General features: G+C 41.1%; 1 protein-coding gene across 1 annotated transcript in view; it reads right to left on the bottom strand.

Annotated features, from left to right (window-relative positions):
* HMCN1 (hemicentin 1) overlaps positions 1-24,553 on the bottom strand; it is a 5,606,893-nt gene that overhangs the window by 4,062,122 nt on the left and 1,520,218 nt on the right. The window contains exon 7 of the mRNA XM_044085314.1: positions 15,657-15,777. Coding sequence (XP_043941249.1) covers positions 15,657-15,777 — 121 coding nt within the window. The remainder of the gene's footprint in view (positions 1-15,656; positions 15,778-24,553) is intronic.

The raw sequence follows: 24,553 nt of genomic DNA, 5'->3' as shown, positions 1-24,553 counted from the left end.
CCATAAATGTAGATGTTCGAGTGTATTCACTGTTGCAGTCATCACATTTGGGTTATCTGCCTGCAGGTAGCCCTCAGTCGGCCTGAATACCAGAGTCTTGGGATTTCTGCATCAGATGCTGTCGCTTCTTCCATGACGTCAGATCGCCAGGGGTATAAAACATGCAGCCGATGCCATTACATCAGTTTTTCTTGCCCCAGATGTCAGGAGCTCCCAAAATAGGAAGCAATTACATGGCGTGGAACTCGCCCAGCAAAAAGCAAATACCAATGATATAAGATATGGGCAAACTAAAAGTACAGGTAGAAGTATAGAGAAGTCAGGGGGCTGGAGGGAGGGTAACCAGGACTGCAACAGTGAATACACTCGAACATCTACATTTATGCTAAGTGTACACAACTGTACTATGTTCTTCATGTTTCACTGTTGCAGTCATCACATTTGGGTTGATTCCCAAAGCTGAGGATGGGTGGAGGCAGTCAAGAAGCATTAGGGCTGGCAAGCAGGACCTGTAAGATTGCTATGGCAAATCCAGCTCTGGATTTAGATAAGATAGGTAAGTGGTAATGCTTGGTCAAAGTGTGTACAGAGCTCCAGGTTGCAGCTTCCAGGATGTCCCTGGTAGGGACTCCCCTGAGAAATGCTGTAGAGGTTGATGTAGCCCTAGTGGAATGTGTTTTAATCCCCTGTGGGGTAGGTTTCCCATGGTGTTTGTAGCAGAAATGGATGCAGTGTGCTATCCATTTAGAAATAGTTTGCTTTGAAATGGCCTTGCCCTCTGTCCTTGTAGCAAAGCTGACTAGCAGCTGGTCAGATTTTCTGAAAGGTTTAGTCCTGTCCAGATAGAACCTAAGCTGCCTGTGCATGTCCAGGGAGTGCAGGATACTTTCCCCTTTATTCTGAGGATTAGGGAAAAAAGTTGGCAAATGAATGGATTGGTTTAAAGCCACACTAGATACCACCTTGGGCATAAATGATGGGTTAGTCCTGAGGGAAACCCTGTCCACATGGAAGATAATGAAGAGTTCCACGGCCATACGGCCATGCAATTCAGACACTCTTCTTGCTGAAGTGATGGCTAGGAGTAAAGCTCTTTCCCAGGAGAGGAATTTTCACTCTGCTGTAGCAGCAGATTCATAGGGTGGAAGCGTGAGCTTTTCCAATATAAAGTTAAGGTCCCAGGCTGGAGTGGGAGCTCTCCTGGGGGGGGGGGGTCTTAAATGTTTGGCTCCTCTCAGGAACTGTTTGACCAGAGGATGAGAGAAGAGAGGTGGCTCAGTATTATAATGAGCTGAGATGGCAGAGGCATGAATTTTAATACAAGAGAAGGATAGGCCTTTGTGGAGCATTTCTATTAAGTAATGTAGTATATGAGGTAAGTTGGGCACAGTTGTGTCCATTCCCTGAGACTGGTTCCAAGAGCAGTATCTTTTCCACTTTTCCAAATAGGATTTTCTAGTACTAGTCCTCCTTGCCTCAAGGATGACATCCAGCACCTGTTTACTGAGGGTTGATGGTGATGAGTTTAGTGGATGAGCCAGGCTGCTAGGCTCAGGGTCTGTAGCTGAGGATGCAAAATTTGGCCCTCCTGCTGAGACAGCAGAGAAGGGGTCTGAGGCTGGTGCCATGGTGGCACTACTGTCAGACTGCGCAAAAGTGGGTACCAGTGCTGGCGTGGCCAGTCCAGTGCAATCAGGATTGTCCTTGGCCTGTCCTGTCTGATCTTTATTAGAACCTTCGAGAGGAGGAGCAGGGGGGAAAGGCATAGATTGAGAGGTTTTCCCATGTGAAGGACAGGGCATCCACTTTCCTTACTTGGCTGTGGGTATTTCTGGTGCAATATTTGCTCAATTGACAGTTCTGAGGGGAAGCAAAGAGATCCACCTCTGGTGCCCCCCACCTGTGGATCAGAAGCTTGAATAATTTAGGTTCCATTTTCCACTCGTGTGGGTCCATTAGATTTCTGCTTAAGTCATCTGCCAGTGAATTTAGTTTGCCTGGCAGGAATTGAGCGTGCAGGTGCAATTGATTGCTCAAGGCTGTGTTCCACAGAGCCATGGCTAATCTGCAGAGTTGGTAGGAATGGGTTCCCCCCTGCTTGTTTATGTACCACATAACTGTGGTGTTGTCTGTCTTTATCAATAGTTGCCCTGGAGGAATAAGGCATTTGAAAGCTGTCAGAGCATTCTGTACAGCTAACATTTCTTTCTGACTGATATGCAGGTTCATTTGCTTTGGGCTCCATTTACCCTGAATGCATTGTCCTGCCATGTGAGCCCCCCATGCATAGTCTGATGCGTCTGTTGTTAGGGTTTGGGAGGCAGGGGGTTGAGTAAAAAGGAGTCCCTTGTTGTGGTAGCAGGCCTCTGCCCACCAAAGGAACTCTGTCCTTAGGTAAGGAATGATAGGAATCATTGTTTCCAGGTCCTGAGAATGTTGACACCAGAGACTTTTTAAGTACCACTGAAGTTTCCTCATATGCAGTCTTGCATATGGAATTAATAGAATGCAAGAGGCCATGAACCCTAGGGCTTGCAGTATTTTTCTTGCAGATAGCTGGGTTTTGGTGGCCAGTAGATTGAAGTAGTTTGTCAAATAAAGTTGTTTTTCCGGAGTGAGGAATGCCATCTGGGAAGTTGTGTTCAAGCTTGCTCCCAGGAATACACTCTGTTGGCTGGTTACCAGATGTGATTTCTTTTCACTGATGGTGTATCCCAGTGAAGATAGAAGTCTCTTTACAAATGTCAGGTGCTGCAGTAGCAATTCCTGACTGTCTGCCTGAATCAGGGAATCATCCAAGTATGGGTAAATTTGAATTTTCTTTGCCTGCAATATGCAATGGCTGGAGTTAGGCATTTTGTGAATACCATGGGCGCAGTAGATAAGCCAAAAGGGAAGTGCAGAGAATGGATAGTGCATAGAGCCTGCTCTGAAACGTAGATATTTCCTGCAAGATTCCCTTATGGGGATGTGCAGATAAGCTTCTTTTAAGTCTAGGGTGGCTGGCCAGGAGTCTTTAGTTAGCATAGGAAGCAGCTGTTGGAGAGTAAGCATTTTGATCTTGGAACCACCAGGAAGGTGCTGAGAATAGACAGATCCAGGATAGGGTGCCATGGGTTTTCTTTTCTGGGTCCCAGAAACAGTATGGAGTAAAAAACCTTGTCCCCTTTGCTCTGTTGGGACAGGCTGAGTAGCCTTGATACTAAGAAGAAAAAGTACTTGCTTTTGGGCCTCTGCCCACTGGTTTGGGGGGAGGTCTGGCCATCCGCTTGGGGCTGGCAGTGAGTGGAAGTAGAATCTGTATCCCTGGGATACAATGTTCAAGACCCATCCATCCTGGGTGATGTATTCCCAGCTTTTTGCATGCAGGGCACGGTTTCCTCCTAAGGGTGCAAGTACTTGGGCAAGGCTTGGAAGGGTTAAGGATGAGTCATTGTGAGATGTTACCATAGGATGGTGGCTTACTACTCTCGTTTTAGTGGTGGGAGCACTCCATTGCTTAGATCTGTGCATTCCCTGAGACTGTAATCTTGGTGGTTTGCTCCCCCTGGGTTTGGACTGAGAAGGTCTGGGAGGGACTGGAAAGGACCAGTTTTTAGAAGGCCAATGCCTACTGAATCTAGGTGGCTGCCCCTGTAGGAAATCTTTAACAGTTTGCATAGATTTAGCATTTTCCTCCATCTTTCTGAGGACTTCTTCTGCTTTATTGCCAAACAGGCATTCTTGGTTTAATGGTGCATCTAGTAATTTTGCTTTGCCATGGTCTGGCAAGATTTATTCCTTAAGCCAAGCATGCCTTCTAAGAACAGACCCAGTGACAGCAGACCTGCAAGATGCTTCTAAGGCATCAAAACCACACTGCAAAGTATGTTTTCCAGCTTGGTTAGCAGAATGCATTAACTCTTGTAAATCTTTATGTTCAGCACAATCAGGAATCAACATCATTTTCTGTTTAATTAGCTCCATAATATGTTGCTGATACTTTAACATATGAAACTGGCAATTTAAAGTCCTGATGGCAAGAGTAGCAAAGGTGTACACCTTCTTGCCCCATCTATCTAAAGCCCTACAGTCCCTGTCTGAAGAGGTAGGGTTTTTGGCTGTTGTAGCCTTAATGCCTTTAGGTCCCTGGGAAATGGTCTCTGGATCAACAGTGGGATTCTTAAAGAGGAATTTGTGGGAGTCAGGTACTCTGTAGCCTGTCAGATTTCCTGGGAGCTAGAGGCAAAGTATCAGGGGTAAGGCTGGATTCCAAGAAGACATCATCTACAATTTCCAGAACAGGAGGGATGGCTAGAGGCCTGTGCTGAGGCAAGTTTAAAAATTCCCTGAGTCTCTTTTTGGACTGTGGGTAGTCCTGGCACTCTCAGCGGAAATGCTCTCTAAAGGTATGCAGGGTTTCACCAAAGGAAAAATCTTCTGGTGGGGAAGCAGAGGGAATGGAATCCTTTGCATCAGAATCCTCATAGGTAGATAAGGGTATGTCCTAGTAATCAGAAGGATCAGAGTCAACAGACTTATGACCTGAAGAATCAGAAGGAAAATCAGTTCTTGGTCTTTTTGAGGGGGAAGGCTGGCTTCCCCTAATTAAAGTAATAAGATCTTCAACCATTCTAAGCATTTGTTTCTGAGACACATGGGCCTGAGAATGCGCTTTGGTCGCCGGTTTCCTAGGCGTAGTACAAACTCTGGGCCTGAGAAATTCGGTATTTTTCATTTGAAACAAAGTCGTCGGTTTAGTATGAAAATCGGAAGGCCTGAATACAGCCTCAGAAGCCGGTGCCTGCACAGCAGCTCTGGACCCTTCCAAGGTAGAGACATCCGCAGGTTCCATAGTCGAAGAAGCATCTCACGGCATACCGGACTCTGAATGGGTCTCAGTAGAGGCCTGCGAATCTGTAGAAGCGAGTATCAGGGGTTGCGAAAGTACCTCACTGAGTACCGGCGGACTGGCAACTAGCTTAACGGAAGCGTCGGTGGCAGTTTTGGACCTATGCGGTCTGTCTCTGCCTTTATCCTTACGTTTTTTCAGAAGATCGTTAGTCAGATAGCTTATCAAAGCCATTTTGTAATATGGAGAATGAGAGCGAAAGAATTTAGTGACAAAAATAGCCCTATGACGAATAGTTCGGAGGTTGAACAAGGCAAAAAACCGACAGCAAGGAACGTCGTGTTCTGGGCCTAAACAGGTGACGCAGTAAGAATGAAAATCTCTGTGAGGTATTTGCTTTCCACAGGCAAGACAATTACTAACTTTTTCTGACATCAGTTAGAGCAAGAAAAAAGGATCCCCAACGGGGTACTTATTTTTTAGAAAACTTCAGGTCTGAAGCTCAAAAAACAAAAATTTCAGGAGATGGCCGACTGGCACTTGCGAACTGCTTCTGCTTAGGACACTGCATGGCAAGAAAGGCTGATGTAATGGAGTTGGCTGCATGTTTTATACCCCTGACGGTCTGACATCATGGAAGAAGCATCAGCATCCGACGCAGAAATCCCAAGACTCTGGTATTAAGGGCGACTGAGGGCTACCTGCAGGCAGATAACCCAAATGTGATGACTGCAACTGTGAAACACAAAGAAAATCAACGTCTTCCATTAGAGTTCCCCCCTCTGCCATTGGGGGAACTGCCTCCATGTGGCTCTTGGAAGAAACCCTGGTATTTTTTGAACCACATTTTCTGTCTGTCTCATTGGTTCCTGGAAAAGGTCCATTGAGGGGTCAGAAAACATACACCCACAGCAGACATAGTTTTTCCTTCCTGCTCACACCTAGAGAGTGTATCTTACTTTGGGGCCAAATAGAGAACTTCTGTCAAAAGGAGCATTGAAGAAGGAAGATTTGAATGGTTCCACAAAGTCACACAAGCACATTCAGGCATGTCTTCTGATGGCAATGCCCCCCTGCCCATGAGGTACCATCAGCTGTGTGGGAGCTAAGCCTCGTGGACAAGTTTGAAATGGACTAAAGGGTAGCCATCTGTGAGGAAATAGTGCTCTCTACCTTTGAGGATGTGGTCCCAGTGATGGATTTGGAAATTGCCTTAATAAAATCCCTCTGAAGTCCTGTAAGATGTGCTAACTAGTTCAGCAACCTAACAGCCAAAGTCGCTGAAGCATAGACATGCTTCCCAAATCTTTCTAGCACCCTAGACTCCCTGTTAGGGGGGTGGACAGAGGAACTTTGTTCCGATAGTTTCTTCTTATTGGCCTTCATTAAAACCATGCCATCAACTGGTACTCTCTTGCTCCATTAAGTTCTATCCTTCAGTGGTGCCAGGATCCTATCTGGTCTCTTAGGGATAAGCTCAGTGGTATCACGCTCCTTCCATGCCTGTCAAGAGACCAAATCAATGAACTCATCGGCAAGTGGAGTCACCCAGGAGGTAGACAGGCCAGTGCCAAAGGCCTCCAGAAATACTGACTCCTCTTGGGAAACGTTGTTGGGGGACCAACCACCCCTTTTTTTTAGGAGTTCTAAAATGTCTCTAAATGAAATATCATCAGTTGGTGATCTGGAGGACCCTTCCTTCATCAAAGTCAGTATGTTCTGTGACAGACTTTTGGGAACAGTCTAACTGCCTCCTTTTACACTTCCTCTTCCTGGGAACTTCTTCACTGAGATGCTCTGGAGAAGTGTCAAAAGAGATTACTATACTCTACTGGGTAGTCTGGAGAATGGTTTGGGCTGGCTGCCCCAGTGACACAGCTGATTGAGGCTCTGGACGATGCAGAGTCAAATGGAGTTGGGTAGTAGAAATCGAACAGGGAAGAGAAGTCTGAAATCTGGAAAAAGAGAAAGTCCGTTCTACTACCTCAAATGCAGAATGCCTTGGAGAAAATAAAACCGATGGATCTAATGAGGCATGATTATGGACTGTCGGCTCCCACTGTCCCGAAGGCAAACAACCTAAGCAAGGTTTTGGAGCAAAACTGTCTAGTGCCGAAGCTCCGAGGGCAGGGATGGCTCTGGCAGCTTCAGAGTCAACTCCATCACCCTGGAGCTGGTGTCGATGCTACAACTCTGATAGTCATGTGGCTTTGAAATACTCTGCACCGGACCACTAAGAGACACCACTGGAGTCGAAGATGCCAGTATCTTTGGATCCGAGGTGTATGACTCTGGGAATTTCAGATCTGATGACTCTGAAACCAAAGATCAGATCAGATCAGAAAAGGAGCCAATAACAAGGTAGGAGTACTGACGAGAGTCTCCAGACCCAATGGGGTCAGACCAGGAAGAACTCCCAATTGAATCTGCATCCTGAGGAATTTTCTCATCATCCTGTCCCACACTGGCTTCTGTCAGACTCTTGGATGATTGAATAGATGAGGCTATTGAAGAAGGTCTAGTATGTTGTCTCGATGAATATTCCAAAAAGAGGGAGGGGAGCCAAAAAGAGATGATTTGGTAGCAGATAAGGTGAATGGATCCGAGGAGATTTCTCTGACCTAGGTCTCAGACCTGATATTTAAACTACTTTAATGGGAGGATCAGATACCGGAGCCGAAGAGGTAGACAGATCAGAAGATCTTCTTCTTGTCTCTTGTAAGATAGAATCTCACTTCTTATCAATTTTTAGGGGTGGGGGTTTGAGCCCCAGAGGCTGATTAAGCAGGTTTAGAGGGTAGCAAGCCTCATAGAATTAACTTGTTTTTTTCTATCTATCAAGGTCCGCAATTTGAAAGCCTTACATATCTCAAAATCAGAATCCAGATGAGATGAGCCTAAGCAATAGACACACTTACAGCAATAGATGCACTTAGGGTGTGCGTCTGAATTTGGAATTTTATGGGTGCTGGCCACGCACTTTTTGAAACTTGAAGGTCTCTCGGACATAATTAGCATTAACAGAGAAAGATAACTATTTTTTAAATAAGACTAAAAAGAAACAAGAAAAATACCAACAATGGTACTAAACAGTACATAGGAAATACTAACAATGGTATTTAAGAAATACTGAAAGAGAGAGTAAAAATATTTTCTGTATAGACATAATGGTTATAAAAAGGGAGGAAGAGCAAAAACAATTATAACATATATAGAATAACTTTAACTCACTGAAATACAGTATTCTCATTCAAGAGTAAGCAGTGACCATGTCTGTATGCCCAGGTGGAAAATGAGAACTAAGGTATGTTAGGTGACTACAGCATTATGGGTAAAGGTAGGAGCTGAAGAGTTTTAGTGTTCCATGAGCTAGAAGCAGCTGAGTCAGATCCTAAAATCGGATCCGAACCCAACAGTTGAGGAATGAATGAAAATGACAACATCAGATGGGGGTATTCTTTTCAAGGAAAGGAACCCTTCTTCTTAGGCTTGGTGGAGCTGTCTATCATCCCAGTGTTTAAGGATATGATTAACTGCTTTATCACACATGCAATCAGACTCAAAAAGAATATTCATAATCTCATTTTTAACTCACTGGAAAAATTCTGGTAGTGCAAATAAGCATGCTTCCTAATCACTACTGACAATGCTGAATTTCTAGAAATAGTATCAGCTCACTCCAAGGCACTTTTTAGAGCAGGTTTTGACACTTGGGAAATATTATCTTTAAACACAGACCTTTTGGTCTGTAGGCAGTGATGCAGAAACTTGTTTAAAATGTACATTTATGTCAACTCAAACTTCCACATAAAACACTGGTAGTTAAACACTTTAAAAGCTACCATGCTGGACTGTGTCAGCTACTTTCCCTAAGATTCTAGCCATTTGCCTTGTTAGTGTGAAGGAATGGCACAAAGAATACATGGTCTTCTTATTAGCAAAGGTCACGGGGGGGATACCAAAGCAGGGTGCAAAGCTAAAGAGGCTTGGAGCCCATGCGAGGCTGAAAATACTCAAAGCTTCAGAAGACATGTCCTAAATGCTGGGATCAAAGGAGGGAAAAGAAAAAAGTTATGCACTCACTATAACGTTCCATCTTTGCTGACCATTTTCATTCTTCCTCAACCAATGGGTTCGGATCTGACTCTCTGATCCAACTCGGCCATCTTCTAAAGATTCTAGGATCTGAATATTAAGCTCCTCTTACCCATAATGCCCCTGACCACTACAACACCTCAGATCGAGTTTGCTGCTATTATATACATTATATGCATATAATACAATAATAATGCTATGACAGGAAAGTGACAGCTGAAAGATAAGGAGCTCAAACAGGAACTAAGGTTCCTAACAGTACTTCTGTTAGGTCTCTCCAAATGAAAAAGGACAGGGGGAAGGGAGGGAGTTAAGGAAGAAAGAAAATCGAAAACACAGATGGAACGTTATAGTGAGTACATAACTTCTTAATCTGATGATGTAATTTTCATTCGTTCCTCAACCAGTGAAACAGAGTCCCCAGCTACAGTAACCTTGGGTGGTCCTCATGGAAAGATGTTTCGGAGTACTGGGGAACCAAAGGCAGCTCTGTTCCTGGAAATTATTATTTAATTTGTAATGTGCAATAAAGGTATGAGTATTAGTCCAATAGGCAGCTGCACAAATATCATCAATAGAAGCTCTTGACCAAAAAGCTGCTGAAGTAGACATCGACCTGGCTGAATGTGCATTCAATTGTCTGGGTAATGCAATACCTTTCAAAGAGCAGATGTAGGAAATACTATCTGTTATCCATTTGGACAGGGTAGTCTTAGTAACTGGCCTTCCCATTCTTATTTTAGAAAAGGAAACAAATAGTTGATCAGACTTTCTAAATGCTTTTGTTCTGTCCAGGTAAAACCGCAACTGTTTACATACATTGAGTAGATGAAGAGTATATTCTCCTTTATTTTCAAACTCAGGGAAAAAAACTGGTAAATTGTTGACCTCATTAGTATTATTTTCAGAGGCAACTTTTGGTAAAAAAGAAGGATTTGTGCGTAAGTTTACTCTATCTTTGTGAAAAAATCTAAAATGTTGGTTTGGAAGATAGTGTTTAAAGTTCCAATACTCATCTTGCACAGGTTATAGCTATCAAAACACAGTTTTCCAAGAAAGAAATTTGAGATCAACCTTAGCTGATGGTTCAAAAGGGGAATGTACTAAGGCTTGTAAAACCATGGTGAGATCCCAAGGTGGAGTGGGTTCCTTTATTGGAGGTCTATGTAAGATGGTACCCCTAAGAAAAGCTTTACACAATTTAGATGACGCTAAACAGGAAGCAATATCCCCTATATGGTAATTGGAGATGACTGCCAATTAAACTTTAATGGTGGAGAAACTTGCTCCATCCTGGAAAATTGTAGCAAGGAAGTCCAGTAGTGTTGGAATTGGAGCAGTGGAGGGATCTAATTGTTTCTGGTGTGCCCAAATAATGAATCTTCTCCATTTACTTTTGTAAATTTTCCTAGTGGAAGCTTTATGGGAAGGTACCAAAACTTTTTTGAACCGGACAGGAGAGCTTGGAATGTCTAGACATCATCAGAATTGGAGAAACCATGTGGCCAGTTTGGGGTCTACAAGATCTGGGTTAATCTGTCCTGATGGATGAGATAGGAGGTCTGGACTGGGATCCAGCATCCAAGAAGGACGTATTAAGTGAGACCAAAGGAAGGTAAACCGTATCTGTCAAGGCCAAAAGGGAGCAATGAGGATCACTCTGCTCTTCAACCATAGTGCTTTCTGAAGAAATTTGGGGATGAGAGGTAGGGGAGGATAAGCATAAAGGAGACTGGAGGGCCAAACATGAACTACAGCATATCTCGTTAAATGTCCCAGAGGAGGGATCAGGGAAAATAACCTGCTGCATTTGTTGCTGGAGGGAAATGCAAATAGGTCACAGCAGGGTTGACCCCCACCTGAGAAAGACCATGTTTATCACTGACTGTTTGAGAGACCACTCGTGAGGCATGAGGATGGTCCTGCTGAGCCTGTCAGCTAGAATTTTTGACTTCCCCAGTATGTGCATCGCTATTTGGAAGCAGTTGGAAGAGATTGCCCATTGCCAAATCCTCACTGCTTCTCAAAAAAGGGGATGAGATCTGGATCTCCCCTATTTGTCGATGTAACAAGACTACTGACATTGTCCATTTGTACTGCAATAGTCCCTAGAAGGAGAAAGCTCTGAAATACCTGCAAGGGTGTGGATCCCAGGTCCAAGGAAGTTACAGCACCACTCAACTGAGTAAGAAAATCATTCTATGTCGCACAACTCACAAGCAGGGATGTGGATTCCAAGTCCGAGGAAGTTATAGTACTACTCTACTCAGCCCTTATCACACTCATCATTAAGTAACCAGGCACCTGCAACAGTTGTAATGCCCTCAAAGGTTCCTCACCAGGAGAATCCAGGGTATGAATACCCTTTCCTACACAGATCACCTTAAGACCCTATCCCTTACTCAGTCTTTTATAGTTTACTGCGAGGTGGTCTATGTCTGGCATATACGGCATCCTCAGATCCAGCTTGGATGGACCTCTTGCACATCTACAAAGCTATCAACACAATAAACACTAGATCCAAGGACCTGGACTTTGCCTAAGATGCAAACAGAACATGTTGGAGAGTCTGATATGTGTCTCAAAGGATTTCCGCATTACAGCATAAGCTCCCCATCCAAGTGAAGCAAAGTTCATCCCTGACACTATTCAAACAAAACCTTGACCAGTGGAAGGGAAATTGCAAATTCGCCCTTGGTCTGGCCCCAATATCTCTGATGGTTAGAGGTCAACATTAAGGAAATTAATCCCCAAGTAACATACTCCCTACAGATAATCCTTAGCTACCCCGTCCTAACATACTGCACCATATAGGTGTGTAAAGTAATTGGGGACACAAATTGGTTGGGTTGCATGGCTAGACTTATAAAGACCCTGGTGGTCATTAGCTTAATATAAACGTATGAACCTATGATACAGCCTAAAACAGTATTAAACAAGAAATAAATCATACAAAACTATAAAAAAAAATTAAAAATATATAAAAACAACAGAAACAGTCCAGCCCAGAATCCAAAAATACCAAAGAATTTATTAAAACTCTAGTGCTTCGACAAATGCCTTCATAAACTGATGAAACATTCATGTCACAAATGTTTAAATTGCAATTTTTGTGCCATGTTATATATTAAACGCAATAATCATTTAAAATGCTGTGATCCTACTCAATCACTTCAAGTAATCATAACTCCAAAGAAAATAATGCAATATCAGCAAGTGTTCCTGTCAAAACTTCCAAATTAAGTTTTTAATCAACAGGTCTTACTGTGTGAGTCAAAGTAAAAATAGAAGCATATACAAAATTTCTAATCAGACAAAAATGGTTAAAGTAGCTGAATACACTGTTTAAGCATTGACAGACAAGGCTGAGGAAGGAAATAAAACCCAGAAGGAGTTTCTTATCTGAACTTTGCAGCTAATGTCACCTAGTTTGAGGGAAGCAATATTCCAAGAGATCTTTTTCTGACTGTGGCACAAGAAAACTGAACAGGCCCTGTCTTTGAGTGTGAAGGGCTATCCTTGTCCTGTGAGATGAGTGGTTCTTTTCCTTCACAGACAAGCAGTGGGAGGAGTTCTGAGCTTTGCCAGGGGGAAGGTAGCAGAGCTCTACTACCCATATACCAGCAAGGCAGTATGTTTGTTGAATGTCTAGGAACATCCAGCTGAACTGAGAAGACTGAATTGCTCTCTTTCTCAAAAGATCCAGCAGAAACAGGGAGAGCAAGTACAACTGGTTTTGAGGAGGTTGAGGAATTCCTGAAAAAAGGGGAACAGACTTCCAAAGCATAATGTACCCTTTTTTGTATAATGAAAATAACCCAGTTATCTACAGTGATTTCTCTCCAGGGAAAGAGACAGTCTTTGAGACAGGTGGAATCTGGCTGAGGGGGTGGGGAGGAGGAGGTAAAAGCAGACAGTCATAAGGAAGCAGCCTTGTCAGGAAAGGAGGTTTTTGACCATTATGTTCCTCTCCTGATTTATCTTAAAATCTCCCCTTATTAAACCTTTTGCTTTTTTGGGGATGCTTTTGTTGTCTTCTATCAAAAGAAACTGCTTTCTACAGAAACTTCCTCTGGAATTTAGGGACTGGAAAAATGAAAATCTATCAGAAATCTTGCATCATCTTCCCCTTACCTGCAAGGATTTAAATAGTTATGCAGCAACAGAGCCAATCACATGCTGTTTATCAGGAGGACAAACCAGTAATTTGGCCTTGACATCCCCCAGAAGGGACTGATGTTTTAGCCAGCAGTGCCCATGAAGAGCTCACAAAGATGCAGCTGCTCTGGAAGATGAATCCTTAGCATCATAGGTGCAGTAAATAGAATGTCTGGTAACTACAGAAGCAGAATTAAGCAAAGATAAGGCAGAAGACTTGCTATCAGGGTCAGGCTTATCAATAATTAATTCTCCTTGATTGGAAAGAAGAGATGACAGAAATATCATCATATGTGTCTGATATTTAATAGCTCAAAAGGCCAAGCTGGCAGAAGTATACACTTTCTTGCTATACCTGTCCATGGCCCTGCTGTCCTTGTCAGACATTATGGGATAGTAGCAATTTTGTACTCTTTCCCATAGACAAAGAAATCACAGGAGGATCAGAGGAAAGGTTTTTATAAAGGAATTTTTGTTCATCAAGTACCTTCTAAAACATGGCAAGTTTTTTAGGAACAGGGGGCTGGAATTTAGTGTTCAAGGAAGCATAAGGAAAAGTATCTAAAAGAACTTCCACAACTTGAGGATTAGCAGAGGATGTACGGTTATCCACCTGAAGCAAGGCATAGTATCTCTGTTGGGCATCAGAAATTTTAGCACCATCACATTTAAAATGTTGCATCAATAATAGTATCCCTGAAAAAAAGCTCCTCTAAAGGGGAATCAGGTGACAGAGAAACTTCTTCTTCAGAAGCCACAGCTAGCAGGGAATGGTTCTGAAAAGAATATGCTACAGAATCTTCATCAGAATCCTGATCTTCCTCTTCAGAGGAAGAATCCCTCCACCTTTTCAAAGGGATAGAAGAAGGAGCCACCACAGTAGGTGGAACCTGGAAGTACTTAGGGAGCTATACAGATATAAGTGCTTTGAAGAGCACATGGGTAAAGTCATGCAATTCTTTTTGGGGATCTCTCACTAATTGAGTGGAAGAAGAATGTTTAGTTTTTCTGCTTTTTCTTAGCATGGACATCACCTGCATAAGCTCTGAGAGTTAGAACCCTGACATACTTTGATTAATGAACTGGGTATCTCCTCTCTTATAAGAATCTGAGAGGGAGGGAAGTGGCTTGCCCCTCCACATAAGTGATACGGAGTAGTCAGACATGGTTGCACCACAGAACCAAGGAGTTAACTAGGCAGCTATTGCAGGTACACAAACCACCAATGGGAGGGGTTCAGTATGGACATCTTTAGGAACAGTATCTGTCCCTCTAATGCCCAAAATTTGCTTCACATTGATAAGACTACATGGACAGGCATGAAAGAGCAGTATGGGTCTTGTCCAGCCCAGAGAATGCCTAACTCTTCCCCCTGCAAGAAAAAATAAACTGATGGGGCACTGGAAGCAGAGCCAATGGACAAGTCCAGGGGATGATGAGCAATAAAAAACATAGAGACAGAGAGAGACAGAGTGTGAAGAAACTCATAGCCTCTAGAGTTTTCTAACATTGTACACATCCCCACCAGTGGTTACTCCCAGATACCTGTGGAAAGCTCTGGGAGACACTCCCTATCCATATAAAACAAAGCTCATCCCTGTTCATACTCAACCTCAGCTTGGAACTATGGATGGGAAACAGGAAATCTACCCCAGGCCTGCCACCTGTACTTCTAATGGACCGAGGCAGCTCCTAAATACTTTATTCCATGCATGGGTCTTCAAAAATGATTTATGGTATGATCCCAGTTATTCTCATTAAGAGTAACATATAATTATTGACAGTGGGATGCATAAAGCCAGTCTCTAACAAAATGGGTAAGTTAATTTGTGCACAAAAAGGAAAACTGGGTAAGCTTAAAATGGCCCGCAAAAGCAGCTAGCCATTACTTACCTGTGAAGTTATAAAACAACACCCATACGTGGAATTTAGTACTTTAGTCACCAACATTGACAGCAGACTGAAATAAATCATTTTAAAGAATAACTGTGAAGCACTGCAAATCCAGTGGATTACAAGACTAAAAAATATGTAAGTACATAAGCTGAATGACATATTTTTTCCTTAAGAAGACTGATATGTTTGACTGAATAATCATGCAGCAGATCATGACAATACACATGAAGTGGCTACTAAGACATCAGCAAAGTCTTGGTTACCAATCTTAGACCAGGGTTTGCTACTGATCTTGGGTAGATTATATTTGTTTTCATTGTGGACAAGTACGCTACAATCAGTAGGCTGGTGACTGAAATGGTAAGTCTAAAAGCAATGAAATCACACATGCATGTTGCTCTGCATACCAAAAATGCTCACACTTAGATTGTTTAAAAGATATGCAACTTATCAGTATATTAAATTAATCTCAAATGCAATGCATGACAAAATGAAAACATTTGCTCTGTAGACTATCTTTGATGTTACATTTCTTGACTTTTCCCCAAGAAAGTGCAAACTTGAAAACAATTTATCCCATTCAAGCCTGTTTTCATATTAAACTTCTTTCTTAATGAGCACTAAAGCACAACTGTAGTGAGTAGACTGTATAATCAAGAAACTGAAAAAGGGTTACCTTGTACCGGACGATTGGATGTCTTTTTTAATTCAAGTGTTGGGTTTCTTGCAAAAGCTGCTCTGAAATCAATGGTGCTAAGGCCAGTAATTCGGACTGAGTGTCTTCCATTACTTGAAGCCTGAAAACAAAAACATCATACTAAAGTAAGAACTACAGTAATGCAAACTCTTTGAATAATGTTCTGTACAGTATGTCTTTGGAAATTTGTCAAACACTGCGAATTAACACTCAGAAAATACAGTTGTATAAGTAAACTTACCATAACAGTAGATGTTCCAATAAACACTGCTGCAGTAGCCTTAGCTATATAGGTTATATCCTCCTTAAGATATAACAGCCAGCCAGTTTCCTTAGCTTCTGGGCACTTTCCACGCATCCAAACTATCAGTCATCTCAACCTGAGCTGATAAAAGATTTGATCACCAAGCCCTTCAGACCCTTCAAAAGACAGAGAGAGAGAGAGACAAAGAGAGAGAAAGAGAGAAAGGGAGGGCGGTTGAACCCTGAAAGGACAATGATAAAAACAACAAAAAATAAATGTCCACATCCTGGCATAAACAACACATCACAAAACAAGGGGGATATAAGGAGGGAGAAGCTACAGCAGCAGTGATCATTCGAACATCTGTTGTTATGGTAAGTTTATTTACACCACTGTACTATGTTCATCAAATTGATCACTGCTAAAGTAGCCTTAGCTACATGGGTAGATTACTCTAGCTTAATGCACTTGGGTGTTGGAGGAAGGAAGTTGGGTTCAGAAGCCCCAGGAGAATGGTTCTAGCAAAGCCAGATCTAAACCTAGAGAGAGAATCAAGCTTGTAATGCTTTGTAAAACTATATACAGAAGACCAAGTTCCTACCCCTAGAATACTTCTACAATTTAACCCTTTCCAGAAAGCCATAGATGAAGCCAATGCCCTGGTAGAGAGGCGTTTGACCCTGCCTAGAATAGTTTTGTTGTGATAAGTATAAAAAGGTACAACCCAGAGATAACCATTTGGAAACAGTATACTTTGACACAGGTTGCCCTTTCCTCTTACCTTCAGAAGAAATGAACAACTGATTTGAAGATCGTAAAAATGTTATTCTGTCAAGATAACACCTGAGTTGTCTATCTGAGTTGTTCCAGGGTATGGAATATCCTTTCTCCCTCATTTTTTTAGGTTCAGGAAAGAAAGCTGAGAGATGGAGAGTATGGCTTAATGTAAACTCAGATACCACTTTAGACATTAAAGAGGGATTAGTTCTCAAATAAACTATTTCTATATGGAAAATGAGACAGGATTGACTCACCATAAGAGCTAGCAACTCAGATAGCCTTCTTGTAGAGGTCAGAATAATCAGAAAAACTGCTTTCTATGTTAAGTGCCTCAAATCAGCCAGATTAGCTGGTTCAAATGGAGCAATTGTTAGCTTCCCTCACACAGAATTAAGATCTCAAGGAGGAGCCACTGGTTTTCTCACAGGCCTTTTATGCAAGACCCCTTTCAAAACACATTTTGACATGGGAATGCATTGAGAGAGGAGGATCTATGCGCAGACAACTTGAAATGGCCAATAACTAAACCTTGACAGAGGAAAAAGGCCATAGGACACTAACCCATACTAATATTGTAAAACCAGAAAACAATTAGCCCTGGAAAGGTGCTGGTTATGTTGATGGCACCAACTAGAAAACCTTTTCTATTTGCTAAGATATTATTTTCTAGTAGCAGGCTTTCTTGCCTCCATTAGTACCTGCTGCACATTCTCAGTAAGCAGGTGCTTAAAAGGAATTAAAGCCCTATCATCCAGGCAGTCAATTAAAGTTGACTAGGGGTGGGTGTTTCAAACACCCCTAGTCTTGTGTGAGTAGATCCATTCTGTGAGGAAGCCTGTGGTAACTGCCCATGGCTATTTCCAAAAGAAAGGACAACTACTGTTGCCTGGGTCAGGAAGGAGTTATTACAATGATATTGGGAGAATCCTTTTGAATCTTCAGAAGTACCCATGAAATCAATGGAAAGGGTGGAAAAGCATACAGGAGCATTCCTATCCAAGGAAAAGAAAAACACATCTGTCTTCCAGTCCTTCTTACATGGAGTCCTGGAACACAATCTTGCCAGCTGATTGTTCAAAGAGGAGGCAAACAGGTCTATTTGAGGAATTCCCCAAAGATGGATTAAATCTTGGAAAAAAACCTGATCTAGTGTCCATTCATGAGGGCATGCACCTGTCCTGCTCAGCTTTTCAGCCACACAATTTTGTTCTGATGGAATATGAGGCCTACTGAGTAAGACTGTGCTGTGAAGCTATATTCCAAACTAACATAGCTAGTCCACAATGGGGGGTACAACTTAGCTCTCCCTTGCTTGTTGATGTACCACAAGACTGTGATATTATCTGTAACAACAAGAGATCCTTGGATTTAGGGATATTTGCTGTCTACACCAACTGATTTCTCTTCCGACAAACCCCACCACTGGGATTTGAAAAGACAAAGGATGTTGGTGCTGGGACCAAAATGGCTTCAGATGCCACTGTATCTTTCTCTTGTGGAGTCTTGCCAGGGGCATCATGAAAATCAGAGAAGCCATGAGACTCAAAATCCTGAGGTATTACCCCACAGTGACCGAAGTATGAGGGGAAAACCTAGGAAACAGATCAAGATATAGATCTGTTGCCGAAGAGACAAGCAGAGATACAGACTTTCCGGAAGTGAAAGGGGGCTGCCAGAGTGGGGGGTGGGGGGACAAGGTCTGATGAATAGTTATTCTGAGTTGCTGTCCTTGGTGTTGGGGGTTTACTGAATTCTTTTTGGAGCCCCTTGAATTTCTTCTTAAATGTTTACCATCATTTTGTTGAGACTGTTTATTTATTTGTTGCCAAAAATTGGATGAGGGGTTAGAGAATTCTTTAGAAAATTTGGAAAAGGAGGGCTGGAAATCAAGATTCCCCTGGATCAACTTACCCCTTCCATTCTACTGTCTGATCACCTCTCCAGCACAGGAACCAAAAACTAAATCTTTTTTCCAAAGGAAAATTTAACATTTCATTTTTACATCACCTGGGAGGTTCTGAGAACACAGACAGGCAAATTTATCAATCATTTTCCCATCCTTATCAGAAAGAGTAGGACTCGAATTAACTAAACATTTGGCAGCAGTAGGATTAACTAAAGCTATAGTTGCTGGATTTGTGAAGAATGTATAAACATTAAAAGACTGTGGAATGTTACACAATCTGCCTGCCATCTTTTTGGGTAGCTGGCTGACTATCAGGAAAATTACAGGCAGTGACACACACAACCACTAAAGCTGACAGAACAGGAGGAATGGGTGAAGGTTCTGGAAATTCCTTCTGTAACGGCACATAGTAATTTCTCAGGGACTGAAAAACCTCAGTGGTCTCCCACTGAAAACACTAACACATTCTGGAAATAGTCTCACAGAAAGTGAAACTCCATGGGAAGAATCAGAAATTGAGCTCTCCTCTGGATATGAATCAGAAATCTAAGGAAAAATCCTCCATCTGTCTTTTCATCTTCCACTACAGATTCAGAATCTCGAATCTTTTCAGGAAAAGAGGTTTCCCTCTTTCCTTTACTAGAAACAACCTTACAAAATGGAGCAAGTTAAACCCTGAGCCAGACTCTGTAAACTACTATTGTCAAAGGAAGTTTGAGGAGTAGTCGATACATGTTTAGTTTTTTAGTTTCTTTTTGATAAAAAAAAATAGAGCCGGCAGTGTCATTAATGGTAGCAGCAGCTTCCCCAGGGATAGGCACAAAATTCTAACCAAACAAGGAAGTCTTCCCTGTTCCCACTCCCAGGGCCAACAAGAGTGGCTCTTACTTTCCTACCGAGGGATCCCAACAGCCACAGAGGATGTGAATAACCCTCTGATCCATAGTGGCAGTAGGTGATACACCAGAGGATCTGGGGTAAAAGATGAGTGGTCTCAGGAACAAACAATGGCCACAGTAGAGTCACCCAACTGCAGCTGAGGCAAACTGAAAGCCTGCTATGGTGGCAAAGGCTGTTTGTTTAACTTTTTCTTTTTCGTGCTGGAAGAAGGACCGACAGTGGGGCCAGTAATTTGTTTCATGTTCAACCTGGAAATGGTGCCTCTTTCCTGAAGAAAATGAGCAGCCAAAGCCAATAAAAATCAAAGTCTTTGAAGTCACTTTTATTTTTACACAAAACACAGTGAAAAGCACTATAAAATAATTTGTCAGCCTCCAAAAGTAAAATAAACCCAATTTCTCCACAAAGAAATATATTTCAATTACTTTAAACAACTTTTTTACTGACAGGAGAAAGTGTGGTCTCATTTAAAAGTACTATACGGTCTCATGACAGTGTATTAGAACACAAACTCCTGTTTTAAAATAACTTTCCTGAACATGAACATATTAATAATCAAATAATTTTTAAAATGGAAGGTTTTTCCCCAAAGGAAACTTATCTCACAAGCAAAGGAGCAGCACAAGCCGACAGTCTATCCTCGAAAGCCTTAGTGGAGTGTAGTCTTTGGTAGCAGGAAAGCTCTGAAGGACTTAGCACCCAAACCTATCTTTTTAGTCATCTCAGCTCCAAATGACTGAAAGTTTGGGTGCGCAGACATTTGCCCTGAAGCTTTGGAAGTTGGCCAGCTGTTATATTCTCTGCAGGATGTAACCCATATAGCCGAGGCTACTGCAGCAGTAATCAGTATAATGAACATCTTTTGTACCACAGTATTACCAAAGCTGGTATTTTTAATCAGGAATTTGACTATATCTGTTTTTTTCTTTTCTTTTTTTTCTGCTAGGGCCTCAGATTTTTTAACACAACTGTTTTGTAATTCATATAAATATTTATTGTGTATTTGATATTATCTGAGTATCATTTTGCAGGTATAAAAGCATCTTTCATCATATATCAAAAGATGTGTAATTTTGAGAGATTGTGTATAAAAAAAATACCAGATATATGACACTGAAATCAGTTCAAATTACAATATAAACACATTCTAAAACAAACAGCACTTAGTCAGCCTTAACCTGCTAATACTCTTAATTCTAGAAAACTGAAAATGCATTTTGGTTAAGTTTTAGGGGAAAATATCTGGCAATTTTGTGGACATCATAACACCTTTCATTCTGCCACAGATTCCAAGTCTAACACAAATCTTTTCAATTATATAATAGGGCATGCTGTGGTCTAGAACAAAACAAAGATACTTAAATGTCAGCATAATCTCCAAATCTGCTGGAGAGATGTTCCTTAAAGGACATACTCTAAGTATATTTCTTTTCCCCAGAACATATTTTGTCTGTGGCATTTATAACCTAGTCATCTTCCTCACGTGCACCATGTTGGGACTGAACGAAATCCCATAATATTTTCTTTAGGAATTTGTCTGCTTTACTCTTACATCATTCCACATATCACATCTGAAAGTTTCTTACTAAAGAAACGCATGCATAGTAAGGTATCTATAAATTATCTTTTGCTACTTACACTCACTGGGGTAATAGAACTATTCAGGCTATACAGATCCACAGTTCTACTGTCATTTACAGCTACAGTCTTTTCCTGTCATGGTGCCATAAACCTATGTTTGACCTAAATGTTATGTGTATCTCCAAAATAACATATCATTTACACACATGGAAATAAGTGCAAGCAAATCAATAGTTATAGTTAGTCATAAGATGCTGAGCTAGTCAATGTAAGGAAGAAGCACACAAAAGCAGTTGTTATGTACAGCTCTGAATGAAAAAAAGACAGTTTACTTTGACACTAAATTGCTATTACTGTGCAAAGATATTTGTGTTAGTACCAACCATGCAAATCAAACTGTTTATTTTAATGATCATGTTTCTACATAAACTTAATCTCAATATAATCAGAATTAATTTAATTTATTGCAAAACTTCTGCAAAAAGTAAATAAAAGCTTTGCTGGCAGGACTAGGCATAATGATCTTTTGTTATGTATTTTTATTTAAAATTAACAAATTAGTTGAGGTTTTCTAAGGCAGGAACTACAATGTCATGACTAACTGAGGGAATTAAAGTGGGAAAATATGCTGAACCAGGACATGAAACTCAAACACTATTTAAAAAACGGGTTCCTGTCAGAAGAACGAAGACATATTATGTCGAATGCGTCTTTGTCGAATTGTAAATGTTGAAAACGCAAAATGACAAAGCGGATTTTAAGTGAATTCTTTCCCTGGGAAAGAAGTCGCTTGGCTACTTCTGTCACTTTGCCATTTTTGGCGCTGTAATGTGATCTCGGTGTTGGTATATTTAAGTGGGGGGGGGGGGGGCGAAGCCCCCCACTTAAAATAGTCTTTAGTGTGTTTTTTTTTTTTTTTTTTGAGAACAGCAAATTTTTTCCCTGGGAAAAAATTCGCTATTCTGGCTGTTTGCTATTTTTTGTTTTTGTTCTTTTGTGGTCGATATAACAGCCTTCGATCTTTTCATTGTTTGCTGTTATAACATAGACCCTTAAAAAACAACCAACAATACACAGCAACAACTGTCCACAGATACTCAGAAAGTTAAGTTACATGAAAGTATTACTTCTGACCTATTGTTTTTCCAATATGAGGCCAAATTTCAAAGGGTCTTGAGGAATTTGGAAGCATTTGTGGTCAAAAACCAGGCCTTAAAGCAGAAAAAATTAACAAGGGATAGAATTGATTATCAGTACCACAATGCCTACCCCCCTGGTAATAAACTGCAACAGGCTAGAATGGTCAACACCCAATTGCACGGTGAGGGGGAACAGTTGAGGGTTCATTCTGGTAGTTTTCACCCACCGGAGTGTGAAGACAATGTGGTACATGATAATTTTTATGAGGAGGATGTTTTTTTGGACCAGGTTCCAGGCCAACGCAGATCGGAGAGACTTATGAAAAAGGATCAGCGATCCATGAGGGTGGACAGACAAATGGAGGGCAGGCAACGAGGTTTCCAGCAGAGGAGGTTTCAGTGACTTTTAATAATAATAATAATAATAATAATAATAATAATATTGTATGTTGTTTTGAGCCAAAACCTACTGATGTTTTAATGTGTCAACAATGGGGGGGGGGGGGTAATTGTTGTAATGATTATATGACAGTGCAGATTGAACATGATGTTTTTAATGATGCATTGAATGTGGATTATGGTGTTAATTTGAGTGATGTATATGAGCAAGTGTCACATGGATGTGATTGTGACAACATTGGCAGTAATCATGAAGTTGCACAAATACAATTCGAACAGATACATGTGTTGGTTGTAAAGTTGTTGAACTTTTCATTTACAATTACACTGATTTAGAAGTAGGGGATGTGTATTTTCAATTATTCACTAAAGGAATCAGTTTTGTTCCGAGTTTTAAGCTTGATGTTTCCCAGGTTATAATCAACATCAAGCTTTTTATGAGGAGATTAAATTTGGAGATCTATTTTCATGACAGAAAAGATGTTTCTTCATTAAATTTTAACCATATTAGTTCTGGACTGAAAAGGAAAAGTACGTTTATCCCACCAAATAGTAATGATATTTTGGCCTTAGAAAAGTTGATTGAATTTGAGGCTAGAAGAATATGTAGTGATGGGAGACATGCATCATTGGTTCTCAAAGAGCTGAGGTCATCTGATAATATTAGATGTATGAGACCAGACAAGGGTGGGGGTATGGTGTTGATGAGCAAAATTGATTATTCTACGTCAATGATGGTGTTACTCGAAGATAATAGTATATATACAAGGGTTTCAGTCAATGAAATAAATGTTGCCTATAGAGGAATTGATTTGTTTTTATTAGATGCTTTGTTCCAAGGTGAGATTACAGAACAGGAATTTGATTTTCTTTCCGTTAAACACCCCGTTATTCCATGCATTTTTGGTATCCCAAAAGTGCATAAGGGTTCAAAGACTGAACCCCTTGCTGCATTTGTAGATGATTTATGTAAAACAACTTTAAATGGTGTGGCCCACATTGTAAAGGATTCATGGCACTGTTTGGAGAGACTGAAAATTGTAGGGAGTTCTAATAGGCCCTTTTGTTTTTTGACAATTGATGTTGTTAATTTATTTTCGGTCATTCCGCATGAGGAGGGTATGGAAATGTTTCGGGATAGTCTGGTATTATGTCCAAGTATTGACAAGAGTAGGATAAATCTTATTTGTGACCTGATGGAAATCATTTTGGAAAACAATTTTATTAGATTCGAAGGGGAAATTTTCCAGCAGTGCTCTGGCATTTGGCATGGGAAAGAGCCTGTGTTTTTCAATCAAGATTTTGGGAGAAAATTGTACTTTACAATAGATTTCTGGATGACTTGCTTATCCTATGGGATGGTGACGAGTTGAGTGCAAATGAGTTTGTTGAATACATAAATGGTTCTACTAGTTTTTTCAAATTTACCCATGTATGGAGTGTAGATAGAGTAAATTATTTGGATATGACTATCTTTAAAGATGGTGACGGTTTAGCTAGTACTTTGTATAGGAAGGACAGTTATTCCAATTCCTTTTTGCACTATACAAGTTGCCACCCTCATCATCAGAAAAGAGACACTATTCAAACAGGAGATGTACAAGCTTATCGGTATGTTGATGGATAGGGGTTATCCACTTAAAGTATTGCTGAAAGCGAAGAGAGAAGAAGGAGAGGAAAAGACCATTTTCCCCTATCCAGAAGTATGGTGGGTGTGCATCAGCAAGGTATTGACAAAGCTGGTGGCATCATGTCTAATTCTTAAATATAATGAGAAGGCCACTGACATTGCTGCAGCGATGCATGGAATTATTGTTTGGATAATACAACAAAGGACATTATTGGAAGGATACCGAGAATTGTGTTCAGTAAAGGTGAAAACTTGAAAAGGATTCTTGAGAAAGTACCTAGAGTTAGGAAATCCAAG

This window comes from Protopterus annectens, chromosome 10.part0 (genome assembly GCF_019279795.1).
Source record: "Protopterus annectens isolate FY-2018-M chromosome 10.part0, PAN1.0, whole genome shotgun sequence".
NCBI classification, from domain to species: Eukaryota; Metazoa; Chordata; order Ceratodontiformes; family Protopteridae; genus Protopterus; species Protopterus annectens.
The sequence above is the reverse complement of the archived record's forward strand: the minus strand, read 5'-3'. Positions and strand labels throughout refer to the sequence as shown.